General features: G+C 46.4%; 2 protein-coding genes and 1 long non-coding RNA gene across 8 annotated transcripts in view; 2 read left to right on the top strand and 1 right to left on the bottom strand.

Annotated features, from left to right (window-relative positions):
- Positions 1–1,907: 1,907 nt before the first annotated feature.
- On the bottom strand, positions 1,908–14,356 carry LOC146542900 (uncharacterized). The gene is made up of 3 exons (XR_014887706.1): positions 14,342–14,356; positions 2,973–13,078; positions 1,908–2,108 (listed from the first exon to the last, which is right to left on the bottom strand). It is a non-coding gene; the product is annotated as an uncharacterized LOC146542900 (long non-coding RNA).
- Positions 5,229–9,662, top strand: SRSF6 (serine and arginine rich splicing factor 6). 2 transcript variants are annotated; one of them, XM_085241387.1, is made up of 6 exons: positions 5,229–5,369; positions 5,643–5,791; positions 7,052–7,179; positions 7,408–7,616; positions 7,963–8,052; positions 8,172–9,662. In XM_085241387.1, exons 1-6 carry the CDS (start codon positions 5,263–5,265, stop codon positions 8,527–8,529), a joined length of 1,041 nt encoding a protein of 346 aa, XP_085097513.1. In that variant the 5' UTR covers positions 5,229–5,262; the 3' UTR covers positions 8,530–9,662. The 2 variants fall into 2 exon arrangements, with proteins under 2 accessions (XP_085097513.1, XP_085097512.1); XM_085241386.1 differs by having other exon boundaries at positions 5,643–5,800.
- Positions 14,297–15,181, top strand: part of L3MBTL1 (L3MBTL histone methyl-lysine binding protein 1) — a 37,719-nt gene continuing 36,834 nt past the window's right edge. For 2 of the 5 annotated variants that reach the window (XR_014887704.1, XM_085241382.1), the window contains exon 1: positions 14,298–14,502. The gene's annotated coding sequence lies outside the window, so the exon portion shown is untranslated. Of the gene's footprint in view, positions 14,503–15,181 lie in introns of all 5 variants that reach the window. The other 3 variants (XM_085241383.1, XM_085241384.1, XM_085241385.1) reach the window with 3 other exon arrangements.

Raw genomic sequence — 15,181 nt, 5'->3', positions numbered from 1 at the left:
TGCTGGTGCTGGGCCACAGTCCCTCAAGGTCCTGGATGGCTTGGCCTCACTTTTCATCTCCTCCACCATGCACCCTTTCCCTGCAATCCTCACACTGCCCCACAGCTGCCCAGAGCAGAGGGGCTGGCTCCTGCACTGTGGCTCTGCTGACAAATGCTCCAATCTTCCACAACCCCATGGCTCTCAGCCCTAAGGCTGCCATGGCTTGTGAAGCCTTCCTGCTACAAGTGGCCCCGGAATCCTTTGAAATGAGAGTGGGAGCTGCTCACTACAGAGAGCAGATAGGAAAATGGGGGAAATGAGAGCCAGTTTGCTATCTGTATATTGGTTTCTGCACCCCTCTGCTGGGCAGTCAGTACTACTGCTAAATAACGCAGCAGTGAATCACAGTGGAGGGCAGTAATGAGGGTTGGCAAGAAAAGAAAATATAAAAATGCTACTGAAATGAAAATAACTTCATCAAAATTTCAAAACATGAAAGATGTTGATAATCTCTACTGACAGACAGACTGGAGTCAGTGATAACCTCCCAGGGCCCTATTCTGCCTGGAGGCAACAGGCTCAAAATATATTTTCATCAGGAGAATCACTTAAAGACAATCAAGAAGGGAATCCTTGCTCTGTTCTTCCAGTGATGTAAGATGCTGGACAGAAGACATTTGAAAATATTCACTTTTACCTCACTGAGCATTCACCTTTTATATTCTCTCAAGATAGCAGAGGTTGGGGACCAGTCTTGGAGACATCTCAAATCAGAGATTTTTTTGGCCTAAGCACAGACACCACGTGTATTCTGTGACACTATGAAAACGGCAATGTGACAGTTGTACCTACAGTTCTCACACAGATAGGTCAATCAATCTTACAAACATATATAGGACAAAATGAAACAGCAGACCTTTAGATACACTTCCCAAACTGAATAATAATAATAATAAAAGGTCTCAGCATATAATGAGTACTTTGTCTGAGCACAGAATAGATGACATTACTGTGACACTTCTCAGGGACAGGCAGGATGTCCGCATGGAGAGTGTATTTTTGCTGGAATGTATGACCATATAGGAGATGTAAACAGCACACATCGCATAGCACTGCTACTGGGGAAACACAGCAAACATACCTACTGCCCAAGGATATCTATCTCTGCTCATATGTGTAAGTCCAAGCTGTATAAGGATACCTCCAGACCTATATTGGGTGCCTCTGTTTAGAAAATGGATACATAGGGAGATGAAATCCTTTTGCAGAAGAGAAAACAAGAGACTGCAAGCTACAAAAGCCACTTGGCTGCCACCCTTAACTGGGCACTGATGATGCCCAGGGAGTGCCCACAAAACACCTAAGGACACCCAAATACACAATAGAAAAAAGCGTTAAAAAATCACATTCTAGCCACTAACATGCAGAAACAGTTACTGTCAATTCAGCAGATTTGCATGTATCACAGAAACACAGAATCATAGCATGGCCTGAGCTGGAAAGGACCTTAAACATCATAGAGTTCCATTCCCCTGCCATGGGCTGGCTGCCCCCCACCAGATCAGGCTTCCCGGAGCCCCATCCAGCCTGGCCTTGGGCACCTCTAGGGATGGGGCAGCCTATGCCAGGTGCTCACCGCCCTCTGAGTGGATGTGTGTGTATGTGTCAAGAGGTTCAGTTTTGGTCCAAAGCCCAGGCAGACACTCACAAGTCAGTGACTAGTCTGACCCAGCTCTGAAGGATCTGCTAAGCCACAGAAGATGGATGAGTTGCTTGAAGAACAGCCCCTGGGAGCCATGAACATCTCTTGTACCTCTGCTCACTTCGAAACATTTTTTAGTTTGTGCCATGACTGGATGACGACAGCTTTTGCAACTCTTTTATTTTAACATTTTAACAGTGAATCCATTTTAACTGCGAATCTACTTTAACTACAAATCCATTATAACTGCAAATACAAACTTACCCTTCGATATCAGTGACTGTGACATTCACCTAAAGAAGCGAGGCAAAATGCGAGCAAAACAAAAAATCCAGTCCTGGCAGCCTGCACATTTTGCCTCTTGAGCAGCACCCTGAGCTCAGAACCGGGTTCTCTGCCAAAGACATGACAGGGAATTGTTGATCTGAAAGGAAAGTGTAACAGCAATACTGTCATACACCTGACAGCAGTGTCCTGAGATGTCAGTCTTGCAACAAATAGCTGACACATAATGAATTCAGGATATGCATATTTTATACTGTTTTCATGAGACACACACATATGTCTGTACTTGCTACTGGCAAGATTGGAGAAAGATCATCAATTTCATGCTGAGGACTCCTTTGACAACAGATTGTAAGAAATAATCACTAGCCAAATATTAGTACTCAACAAAACAGACAAATTACATATGTTTTTAATTGGGCTAACAAAAAAGACCATTAAAAAGCTACCAGAGCTCTCTTTGTATCTTACAGATTATGATTAAGACTTCAAGTCTTTGTAACAAGAGAGCCTTTCACCTTTAGCAAAAAAAAGGATGAATTGTAATTTCTTCTTATGACGCTTCTCCCACCTTCCACTGCGGAAGCTGTGTGAAAAGACTAATACTTATCTTCATTTCTCTGTTCCCTCTTTGTCTTATGTGCCCAAGAAAACGCATCAGAGGTTTGAATTAGAGAGTTGCAATTTACAGTTCTGTGGAGCAGGTTGATTTGGTGAGCCAGGCCAGTCAACTAACACATTTGAGCCATTTATTCTGGGCTTTCAGGGGTCAGAAACACATATCCCTTTAAAGAAAGATGCGTACTTGTGTCAGGAATAAGAAAGGAATAAGTTGGGGCATAAAAATAGGACAATACAGAGATAGGGATGGGAAACAGCCCAGGACCACTGATCCAGAAGTAAGAAGAAGACAACTGGATCTTATCTGTGTCTCATGTGAGTAACATCTACTAGCAGGCCCAGCCTGTGTAAGAGGTTAGATTCATCTCTGGTCACTACATACCTGTTTTACAGCCACTTCTTGCCTCTCAGGTTTACCAACAGATCATTAGTGAAGGCTAAGATTATGCCTCTAATCACATCCAAGACTGGTCATATGGGTCCTGACATCTGCCTAGGCAGATTTTTTGTTGTTCTCCTCCTAGGTATCAGCTTGACCTTAGCTCGGCCATCAAGCCCCTTGAAGTGGGAGGATATCAGAGGAAAAAGAAGCAATGTGAAAAACAGGCAAGTGATTATGGGGGACAACCAGTGGAAAAAAAGGGCAGGGGTGTGGGAATCAAGGATTTCAAAATGGCTTGAAAGTGCACCAAAGGCAGACATTGGACACAGCACCCAGTGAGAAGGCACCATGAAGTCCCTTCGTCTCTCAAGTATAGGAACAAAGTAAGAGAACAGTCATGCTTCAAGATCCAAGCATGACTCCAAGCAGAGCTCCAAGCATGACTCCAAGCACCGGGGATCAACTTTCCATTCTTTACAGCAAGTCTCTCTCTGCAGTCATCTGACAAGAGCTTTGAGATGTCCTCCCAAAGCGTATAATGGGAGCCCTAGGAGGCTTCAAAGGTGCATCACCCCATGCTGGTATATCAGTATTGCATGTGAAATATGGAACTTCATACAGTCCCATCCTCTGATATTTGCACTTGGTGCACAGGCGTGAAAATTCACTGGAGAAATGGGCACTGTTGCATTGAAGATAACTGTACAATTCCTCTGCCACTGAATGGGCTTTGCATGTGTTCTAGTCCAGAATCGGAAAGGTCCAGGCAGCACTGCTCCCCTCACCAGCAAGACATGCTGCTAGGAATGACTCAGATCAAACAGAGATGGAATCGGGCAACTCTCTGTCTTTTGCCATCCTAGACATTCCTTTAATCCAGTATATGCATTTTAGTGCTATTTTGACTCTTTCTAGACCTTTCTCTCTTTTATACTTTGTTGTTTACTCATTTGGGTATTTTTTTCTAACTTGATGTGGCTCTTGGGAGATGGGTTTATCCAATAGATTTTGTGACAGAAAGACCAATTTTCATTTGTTTGCTTTTGTTTGCAAAACTTGACACCACTTTGCTTGGGGTAGGTAGGCCCCAGTCACAGTTCTTCAACAAAGCAAATCACAACAAAGAAGGTGCTGGGACTGTTTGTGCTTTTATGCTCCATACAGCCCACAGCCGAGCTGACTTTCTTTCAATTCCAGCAGCATTGTCTGGACATATTCTCCAAACAGAAAGCAGTGAAATAAACAGCAGCTGAAGTCTTGAAGCTCAGAGGGTGCACAAACAACACATTTGTCATAAAGAACTTTTTTTCCTGCTGGAGGTGGGAGAGAAATTCCTTATGCAGAGAGGCAGGGACGCTGCAGTTGTGTAACAGGGCAGGATTTCCATGGGCTGTGTGAAAATACAGAACTGCAGCCTTTCTTGAAAAAGCAGTTAATTTAAGGCTCTGATGATGAAGAGTTTCCACTTGCAGGGAAACCCTTAAGAAGAGGTTTAGCTTTCCTCTTATCCTTGAACATAAGCAGAGGTTTACACGCTGTGAGAAAGCTAGCACAGGCATTTTAACAAGAATTACCTAATTGCGTTGCCTCCTCCAAATGTTAGCATCCAACTCTCCTTTGCTGTGGGTGCCAGCACGGACAATTTCACATGAATAATCACAACCAATGTTCTTCTAATTTGGGACCCTGGATCTTTATCTCCTTAAAGAGCACGAGTGAAAAAGGACAGTAACGGGGTGGAGAACGGCTGGCGACGGGAGCTCAGCAGCGATGGGAGCAGCACCAGAGCGGTGCAGCCGCGCGGAGACCGCACGCCCGCACCAACAGCACGGCCGCAGCGGCGCAGGTCGCGGGGCCATGCGATCGGGAGACGCCACTGCGCATAGGCGGAACGGCGCTCCCGGTTAAGGTCCGCCACCGCCCCGCACATGCGTACAGGGCGGCCTCTGAGCCCCAAGCTCCAGCACGCGCGGAGGGACGCGCATGCGCGCAGACACGCCGCCCTACGCACCTCTCTTCCACCGTCCCGCTCGGGCAGCGCGGTGGCGTCACGGCTGCGGCCCCGCCCCTACCCGCGTTCGCCGTAACGTCCGCTGCGGTCCCGCCCCCTCTCTATAAAAGCGACCGCGGGCGGCAGGCGCCATTGTGCTGCGGAGCAGGCCGCGGCGGTGCGGCTTGTGGGCCTGGGATTGCACGCTTCCCGCTCTCTGTTCGCCTTTTTCTCTCTCTCCTTCTCTTTTTCTTCTCCTCTCCCTCCCCTCTCTCCCTCTCTCCTCCTCCGGCCGCGGATATGCCGCGCGTGTACATCGGCCGCCTGAGCTACCACGTCCGGGAGAAGGACATCCAGCGTTTCTTCAGTGGCTACGGCCGCCTGCTTGAGGTCGACCTCAAAAACGGGTGAGCGCCGTCTGCGGGCCGAGAGCGGCCTGCGAGCGTCCGGGCGCGTCCTCCCTTTTTCCCCTCCCCCCCACCCGAGGCCCCGCGGGGCCGCCCCTCCCCCACACTAGCGGCCCAGCCCGCGCCTCCCGCCGCTGCCGCGTGGCGCCCGCCTCAAAATGGCGGCGGCGCGGGGGGAGCGGGAGTGCTGCGGCGGGGGGCCCTCATTGTCCCGGCCTTGGGAGCCGCCGGCGGGCGGGGCCGGGGCTGACGGAGCGGTTCCTTTTCACCCAGTTACGGTTTCGTGGAGTTCGAGGACTCCCGCGACGCCGACGATGCCGTTTACGAGCTGAACGGCAAGGATCTGTGCGGGGAGCGCGTGATCGTGGAGCACGCCCGCGGCCCCCGCCGGGACAGGGACGGGTACAGCTACAGCAGCCGCAGTGAGTACGGTCCGTTCTGCGGGGGGCTGCCGGGGCGAGGGCCGGGCGGGGCCGCGCTGGGGTCGGTGTGCGTGCGGGTACCTGGGCGCCGCTGGGAGCGCTGGCGGCGGTTTGTCGCGGCGCCGCGCTGCACTCGGGTACCCCGGAGAAATAAGAGAGGATATAAGCGGAGCGGTTTCGGCTGCGAAATTGGGGCCGTCTTCTAGAAAGAGTTTCTTGTAGCTTAGAGATAATGTGCTCTGCTAACCTATGGGCTCCCCGCTCGTAGGAGCGCTGAGATAAAAGAGTGATGTTCCATCGCTAATGTTAATGAGTAAATATCGTTGCTTAATTGGGGTAGAGGCAGTCAGTGGTGACGGGTGGGGGAGGATTTCCAGCAGCAGTGTGGTGTATTCGTGGGGCGTGCTGTAAACTTCTCTATGCTCAGCTCATTCGTGTAGCTCCTTGAGGAGCTGAGCTGTGTGCATTAACTGCCCGGTACTGTAACTGAAGTACTGCGGCTTGCTGTTTAGTAATCTCTGAAATGGTGGTGTTGGGGAGGAGGGGAGGGGGGTGGGAATCTATCTGTTTAAAAGAATCGAATGTATGTTGTTTAAAATTGTTGCATGTTCAATTTCAAACTTTTTAACAAGTCCTTGATGTTTCAATTTAAAAGTGACCAGTGGGGCTGAGGCTGTGTCCACTGAGGCTAAGATGACTGCCTTTCCTGATTGGCCATGGCTTTTCCATACATTGTGTGACCCTTGCCCTATGACCCTTTGGCTGACCTTACCGGAAGCCATGACGACAGCAGCCTTTTGCCATTAGACGCAGGGTGATGGTGAGGATTCCAAGGGTTAGACAAAACTGGTTAAACTGAACTAGGTGACTGTTACCTTGCGTGTTTTGTGGCCAAACCACCACCAAAAACCTCATACTGTGATGTAAGTACTTAGTGTAACTAGTAAACGTTTTTGTAAAATGTAGAAATGCATGTAATCAGTTAAGTTTTATATTTTACAATGTTCTGTAAAATAAAACTTAGCAAGGTGAATCTAATAAGGAGCAGTCACTCTCTAACAGATCTTAGGAAGACTTACAGGATTTCAGTCTGTTTGATTTGCCATTAGTATATATTATGGCAAAATTGCAAGTTTATTGGAGGTATAGAGAAATAAAGTCCTACTCCAGTAAATATAACTGTTTAACTAACTTTTTCAGAACGTTTTAATTTTCTTCATGCTAGAAGACAATCTAACTTTATTTCTTTGTACAATAAAGGTGGGGGTGGTGGCGGATATAGCAGTCGGAGACAGTCTGGAAGAGATAAATATGGACCACCTGTTCGTACAGAGCACAGACTGATTGTTGAAAACCTTTCCAGTCGCTGTAGTTGGCAGGATTTGAAAGTATGTATTAGTGTTCTGTCATAGAATGTGTTGTGATCAGTAGTGGGCAGTAGCTTCCTTTCTGTGTAAATGTTATTTTGATTTCGGTGGAAATAATTGAGAAGCATTTGCATATGAGTGTTGGCACACAATCGGTGCTTTTTCATTTGCTCAGACTTGTCTCTTAAGCTAATGTAACTGTGAAATGCGTATGAAATAATTGTGTAATTTTTCATCTACTCTTAAAAGGATTTTATGAGGCAGGCTGGTGAGGTGACCTATGCAGATGCTCACAAAGAACGTACAAATGAAGGAGTAATTGAGTTCCGATCATATTCGGACATGAAACGTGCCCTGGACAAACTGGATGGCACAGAGATAAATGGAAGGAAGATCAGGCTGGTTGAAGACAAGCCACGGTCAAGCCATAGACGATCTTACTCTTGCAGCAGGTCAAGGTAATGTGTGGGATATGTCAGTCTCTGCATCAAGACAAGTGAAATTAAACTAAGAATATACATTTGTGTGTGTGTCTGCAGCCTGACCTACCGGGGTTACCTTCAGTTGGTGCTTTAGGAATGGGGTGATTACTGAGAACGTTAAGTTGTTTTATATAACGCAGCAGTGGAGTATGAGAGTTTTTACATGATAAGATTAATTGACAGTATATTGAGTTGAGGTGGATTAGTGGTATATCTTGATGTGGTTGCTTTGCTGAGAAGTTCTTTAACAATTTCTCTGTGGCTAATAGCGGGGCAGGGCACACCAAACAAACAGTAAGGACCTGCTTGTGTTTGCATCTAGGTCACGATCTAGAAGACGATCTAGAAGCAGAAGTCGTAGAAGTAGGAGCAGCCGCAGCAGGTCCCGTAGTGTCTCTAAAAGTCGTTCCAGGTAAGTGATCCGTTGCTTTCTGTTAATACAAGAATTGCTGCTTATTAATTTTTAACAATTTAAAACAGCTATAAGTATATTTCAGTTCATGCAGAATAAGCTGTCTTTCTTTTCGGAAGATCTAAATCCAGGTCACGAAGCAAAGACCGCTCACGCTCCAGATCTAAAAGCCGGAAGTCCAGATCAAAGAGCAAATCAAAACCCAAGTCTGACAGGGGGTCACGCTCTCACAGCAGATCTAAGGAGAAGTCGGAGAAGTCTCGGTCCAGGTCCAGGTCTCGATCTCCCAAAGAAAATGGTAAAGGAGATACTAAGTCAAAATCCAGGTCAAGGAGTAGGTCTCGTTCCAATTCTCCGCAGCAGCAGCCATCTGCCAAGGCTCGTTCAGAGTCACCACCCAAAAGAGCTGCATCGAGGTCCCGTTCCAGATCTCGTTCAAAGTCTCGCTCACGATCAAGATCTAGTTCAAGAGATTAAGACTAGAACTCTCCTCTTACCTTGCACACTATTAAGGAACATTTTTCCTACTTGTCAGGCCATTAGTGTTATGTTAGCTATTCAGAAGTTGGTTTTTTTCTTGCAGGAGTGAATGGCCTATGAACTAAGTAATGAGGCGTAAAGCTTTAATTTGTATCCTAAATTTGAAAATACGAGATCAGATGGTGTGGTACAAAGCAGAAAAGGCCCCCCCCCCCCCCTTTTTTTTTTTTTTTTTTTTGACATTCAGGTAGAACTTTGATTATTTTTTTTATAGTGTTTCTGCTGGAGTAACTTAACTACTCTAAAGTACAGAGTAGTTTTTATATTAAAAGTTGAATATAACAGGCTTAAATCTGGGCTTTTTCCTTTTTCCTCCTTGGTTTTAGAACTATGAGTATCATTGACTTAGCAGGTTTACAGCTTGCTACCAAAAGCAAGATTGTCTTGCTGGCCAGATCAGAATTGTCTGGTTTATCTTAATTTGTGGAAGCAGGCTGCAAAGCAAGAAACTAAACTAGGAAGGCTAGACCAGCAATAAACTCAAGTTGGAGCATTTGTTTTGCATCTTAACTTGCCAAAAGAACATTCCTCCCCAATACTGTGACTGTATTAAAGGTAACAAAGGTACTCTAACCTGTGTCATGCTGTATTGCTACAAATCATACTTTTGAAACTTAAAAGAATGAAAGCTTTTTGATGTTTTTTTTGCTTGACTATCAAGTGGCAGTTCTCAGACACTAATGTGTCTCTTGGATGTAGCTGAAGTCCACTAGTATGTTGTATGATTTGTCAGCCTTGAAATATATATTGGATATGAAAACTAGCAAAATAAAACTTCGCTCCCTTTAGACTCATTTATGTTAACATTCTGCTTCAGAACTAAGATCGTATTGTTTGAACCTGAACTTTACTGGAAGTGTAATCTCTTCAAGCTAGAGTTCTAGTCTTAATGAATGCTTTGCTAAACCACAGTTGCCAATTCACTTAAATTGTGGAATAGAACTCATCCTAAAAATTCCCCTTTATAGCTAAATTGATTTTTTTTTTTGTAACATGCAACATTAGAACTGCCTTGTACTCTTTATACAATGTGTAGTTTGACTTGTATAAAATTAAATTGGTGACTCAAACTCTTGTGTTTATTGGCTTGCAATGGAATTCTTTCTCTGCCTCATCCTGGGGAAATCACTTTCTTTACACTTGATTAATTACTTTTTCTTTCAGCAGGAAAGTTGGGAGCTTTCAAAATAAAACTTGGTTTTGTGCCTGAGATGAGCTGGTCAGCCAACTACAGTTTTTCATTAAGAAATTCTTTAGTTGCTCATTGTCTTTTCTTCAGATGTGACAATGTAGAACATCTCTGACTTAGCAGGACTTAAGAAATCAGTTCAGATAATTGGATCATGCATAAGAGTATCTGGTGCATACTCCAATGAGACTGATGTGATGCTAACTTGTCAGGAGTTGCTTTACCTGAAGATTCCTCATCACAGCTAGAAGGCCTGAACTTTCTTTTTTGCCTGCTGTGTACTAGTAGCTGTTCTAGGGATTGAAAGATGAGTAAAGTTGGCTGACCATTAAGCACATATCCTAGTGAAACCTGAACTGAAATGATTTAATTTTGTGCTTTGTAGTGGCAAAATGACTTATTACTGTTGTCCATGTTGTGTCTATCCCAAGCATGGAAGAGCTGCTCGTAATACTTTCCCTCCTTCTTCAACTGTGGGTACTTACTGGAAACTTCAACATAAGTTGGATGGATCTAAGATACATGGCTGGAAAGATTTTAATCCCTTAAAATTATAAAAAATAACATTTCCTTGTTTTCTGGGGGGATGTGTATATATTTTTAGTCTTCTTTCAGGATGTAGGTCAGATTTTCTGGAGAGCTACCCCTGGATTATACTCTTGGGGCTCTGTAAAATACATGTTCCTCAAAATCATATTTCTGAGTTAAGAAAAAACTCAGTCTGTTGTATGTGATCAAGTACACTTGATCTTTTAGACTTTATGAAAGTGTAGTTTGGATGAATAATGTCTTAAACTTGAAGAGCATGGAAGCCTTGCATGCATGCAGTCTTTGGCAGCTGTAACATGTAACAAGAACAATTAAAGGCAAAAGCATCTGGTGTTATTCAGCTCAGATTTTTAACCTGATGTGGGAACCATCTTTTCAGGGATGTGCGTGTTTATTAGGCATGCAACTTCCTTCTGCATTTGATACAATGCAACATAAACTTGTTCTTGGAAAAAAAGAATGATGAACACGCGTAGTCATCGATGTGTAGGACTAATTTAAATTGTTTTGTCTTAAAGCAAATTTTGAAGGGGAAATCAGTGCTGTTCCATAAAAGCTTTGAGAATCGCAGTGAATACGTTTGGAGTCTGTACCTGGGCTTTCCTTCTTTTGTTTGTTTTTTAAGTCCTCTCTCCTTAAATGTTGTTTTGGCGCAAATAACAGAATCAACAGGGTTGGAAAAAGACCCCAAAGATCATCCAGTCCAACCATCCACCTCTTACGTGATGTTAAGTGCCTGCCTTAAAGTGAGATGGTGAAAACCCTTCATGTCTGTAATGTGTCTGGAACTGTTGATAAACAGTAGGAGAGCTTGTGCTTCATGTGGGTGAGTTGGAATGCTCTTCAGCTTTGGAAGTGAATTGAGACCTTCTTGCAGAGAAGAAGCTGCAGTACAGTCAGTAGTCAGGAGTGGCCTTAATTCTACATCAGGTCAAGACTAGTTGAGATTCCTGGATCTGCACAACGGCAAATAATTCACTGCTCAAGTAGGAGCTGTGGCAGTGTTTGCAACTTGTTCCACACAGAGACAAGGTGCCAGTGGCTATTATATATCTCAGTGGGGATATCTGGTAATACACTATTGCTCAGGGCTTCATGCTGACTTGTAGTTTGTATTTGCCTTAACTTAATCTGCCTTGCCTGCCAGTATATCAGAAGAGGATTCCTTTTTTCCCCAGTTCAGAAAGGCCCTTCCTCTTGTGTTCTAGCTCTATGTTTTAATGGAAAAGAGAATAAAACAATACACCAGGTCTGATGAGGAAGAAAGTTGCAAAATATGATTATTCCTGAGCTGGGTAGATGACTGAAGCCTGAAATTGAGGTAGTGATTAATATGCAGGCTTATTTCATGGCAGATGTTCAGAAATCACTTCTTAAATAAGAGCAGGAAATGAACTAAGAACAAGAGAACAAGCTTGCTGAGCTTGTTACTTCATACCTGGTATGAATTAAATTATTTCCAATTCTTAAATCTAATTTATGTTAGCACTGTAATGAGAGCAGTGATTAATGTACTCTTCAGTCAAAGAGCGAATCTGGGGATGTGTTCAGATAGCCCAAGTTTACAGAACTGTAAACTGAGGAGTCTTCAAAAAAAAAAAAAGCAACAAAACCAGTTGAGCTAATGTTCCCTTATGCCCTTGAGAGAACGTGGAAAACTTTGCAAGATACATACTTAAAATTTTCCTGCAACAGAGTTAGCAGATCTTTGCTGTATTTCTTGTTTGCTTTTCAATGCTGATGTAATATTTATAGGAATGCACTGCTTTAAAAGGTGAGAAGAAAAACTAAATAAAAACTGTTTTGTGTAGTGGCTTGTTCTTCGGATCATAAGAGTATCTGAGCATTGTGATTGACCTATTTTCCCATGTTTAGCTTTGTGGTTAGCTGGAAGGAATCGAGTAGCTAAACTCTCAAAGCTTCTTCACACTTATTTTTGCTAGATGTGAATGTTGGAGGGGAAGTTTATTTGCTTCGTTTTACATGATTTTGTGGGGTTTTAGCTTAACCTATAAAAATCTGCAGTCAACTGCTCTGAAATGGCTCAAACCCTTTTGGAGATATCTTTCAATAATGACCTGAGCTGGTTAGCTAAATATAGGTGTAAGGGCACATCACAGCAGTTGGTGTGATACATACTGCTGTAAAAGTAGTGGCACTAAGTTGATGTGTACAGCTAAAACATGTTTTAGAATGCATTTCGCAGTGGTTCCTAGCTCTGGACAGGATTCGGGGTAATTCTGACTCCAGGGCTGCATCATTTTACAGGAAGCTGAAAGTTGAAAGTGATTGGAAGATGAGATGGATGGTGCTGTGGGTGAAATTTGACAAATACTCCCCTGGTCTGTGCATCTGGAATAGGATTATATTGTGTTTAAATAGTAAATATTACTGTTCAGTAGATGTGTAATAGCTCATGCCTCATCTGCTTGGTATAATGATGTGCAGTTGCACCTGATTGATTAGCTAGCAGGAAAAACATTGCTTCTAGAAACAGGTAAAACGGAAAGCCTTTTCCTTACACAGTACTTCTGCTTAGCATCAGCCACCATCATTGCTGCTCAGCATCAATGTGAGATGAAAATAATGCAGCAAATAGCCACTTGGGATCATAGTGGCACAGTGACATTGCAGTTAACCTGTGGAGCAGTAGTGGTTCACATGTGGACAGTGCTTGGGATGGCAGCTCCTGTTCTGAGCTGTCCAGTAGGGCCATGCTGCTCAGCGTGGAGCAAGTGCTGTGAGGAACTGAGAGGAGAAATATGTTAAAAGAGCCATTTAAAAGTAAATACAAATTTAAAAGTAAATACAAATATTACAAAGAAGTAACTTGAAATAAATAGAGGCTGTTACAACAGAGGTTGCAGAAATGGCAGTTGAGGCACAGGAAAATGGAACAGATGCGTAGAACACCGGTGTAGTACAGTAGCCAGAAGGCTCACTGCAGAGCTGAGGACCCTCATGGTTTTTTTTTTGTTGTTGTTGGTTTTGAGGTTTTTTGTTTTTTGTTTTGCCAAAACCAGCTGTTCCCCAGGCATTCAGCATTCTTGAATTTGTAACTTTTTTTTTTAATTGGCAAATATTGCCAAGAACAGAGGACCTATGGTGTGTGCCTTCAGCACAGGGAGGATGAGTTCTGGCTGCTTTTCCAGTGGCAGATCTTGGATCTCAACTGCTCTTCACTTGAATCTGTTTGAATCTCCTACTGCAGTGTAAATACATTATGGGATGACTCTTCCCTGCTTTAGTACTGAGTGCTTATTTAAAAACGGGAAAGAAGGCAGCACCCGCAGAGGAAGCAGCTGGCAGTTGTTTTCTGATTGCTTGATCAGGTTTCTGCATCTCTTTTAACATGTTAAAAGTCTCAGAGTGCACAAATCCTGGCACGGTGAAGTGGCAGGGACTCCATAGGAACAGCTTGCTCCTGTGCTGCCTTTGCTGGCCTGCTTCGATGGGGCTTAAGGGGCCAGTTATGTCATCCTGTAGGTCTACTATCTATATTATATGAGGTAGGTACTTTACCAGCCATGATGGGTTTTGGTTGCTCTCCCTGCCCAACGTAACCCAATTTCAAGCTTAAATTTCTAAGAAAGAGGAGTGAAATTTGAGCCCCCTCACTGCCCCAGTACGAAGCAGGGCTATGGGAGCCTGGTTTGCCCCGCAGTTCACGTTGTGAGGACTGAGTACTTCGTGCCTGCTCGCTTCTGCTACAGGCCGGGGGAACGGAAGGAGAGGCGGATTCACCGCTATCGCTGCAGCTCACGGAGGGCCCGAGCGCAGCAGAGCTGCCGCCGACAACCGGGCCGCGCCCAGACCTCTCCCCGGCCGGCTTTCCGCGCGCCGTGCCCGGGCGCTGCCGTCGGGCCGCTCCCCGAAATCGCACGGCCGGACCGGGAACGGACGGCGCGGCGCCGAAGAACGCGAGGGTTGCCATGGCGACGGCGCTCATTAAGTGCATACATTCCCAACCTGCCCAATTACCGCCCCCTCCCCCCGCACACTCTCACTCACGCACACGCCCGGCCCTCCCGGCGCGGGGCTCCGCAGCTCCGGGCCGCGCGGGCGCCGCGGAACGCGGCCCAACCCGCATCTGCGCAACGCGCTCCCTGCAGCGCCAGCACCGCCCTGAGCGGGCCGCGGGGCGCCCCGTGCGGGTCGGCAGCGCCGTGCCGGTAAGCAGCGCCGTGCGGGTCAGCGGGGCGGCGGAGGGCACCGCCAAGCCCGGGCCTGCGGCGGCGCTTCCCGGTACTCGAGCCGGGCGCTGCGGCCCGCGCGGGTTTCGCCTTGTTTTTTTTTTATATTTATTTTCTTTCTTTCTCCTCGAAGGGCAGCGGGCGGCGCGCCGTGACGAGGGGCGGCGGGGCAGGAGGAGGGCGCGGATCGGAGCCCGGCGGGCAGCGCCTTCCCGCGGCGCTCCGCTCCGCACCGCCCCCTGCAGACGGGGCGGCCCCGGCGCACCCCGCGGGGAGGGGAAACTCCGCCATTTTCGCGCTGCGAAAAAAAAGCCGTGCCTCGGGGAGAGCGGAGGGTGCGGGCGGGCGGCCCCCAGCCCAGGGCGCTTGCCCGGGTCCGCGGAGCAGTGCGGGGGGAGGGTTTGCCCCGCATCGCCGCGCGCCCGTGCCGCGGCAGCGCTACGCGGTGTTTTGTCTTTATACGAACCGCTATTCCAAACAATGGGGGGCGTATCTTACGAAAAAAAAAGTAGGTGTGGGTGCGCATTTCTCGGGCAGGAGGGCAGGAGGTCTCATCGCTGCCCCGCACCGACCGCCGCACCCCGGTCGGCTCTCCCTCCCGCAGCGCTGCGCGGGGCTCCGCCGGGGCAGAGACGAGGGGAGCGCCTCACTTGCGCGT

Source organism: Meleagris gallopavo, chromosome 22 (genome assembly GCF_905368555.1).
Source record: "Meleagris gallopavo chromosome 22, MGAL_WU_HG_1.1, whole genome shotgun sequence".
Taxonomy (NCBI): domain Eukaryota; kingdom Metazoa; phylum Chordata; class Aves; order Galliformes; family Phasianidae; genus Meleagris; species Meleagris gallopavo.
Note: the sequence above shows the minus strand (reverse complement) of the source record. Positions and strands in the feature narration are given on the sequence as shown.

Coding starts and splice junctions, on each gene's coding strand:
- SRSF6 (XM_085241386.1), top strand. CDS start 5,263: ATGCCGCGCGTGTACATCGGCCGCCTGAGCTACCACGTCCGGGAGAAG. Junction 7,180..7,407: donor GTAGTTGGCAGGATTTGAAA/GTATGTATTAGT, acceptor TACTCTTAAAAG/GATTTTATGAGGCAGGCTGG. Junction 8,053..8,171: donor GTCTCTAAAAGTCGTTCCAG/GTAAGTGATCCG, acceptor TCTTTTCGGAAG/ATCTAAATCCAGGTCACGAA.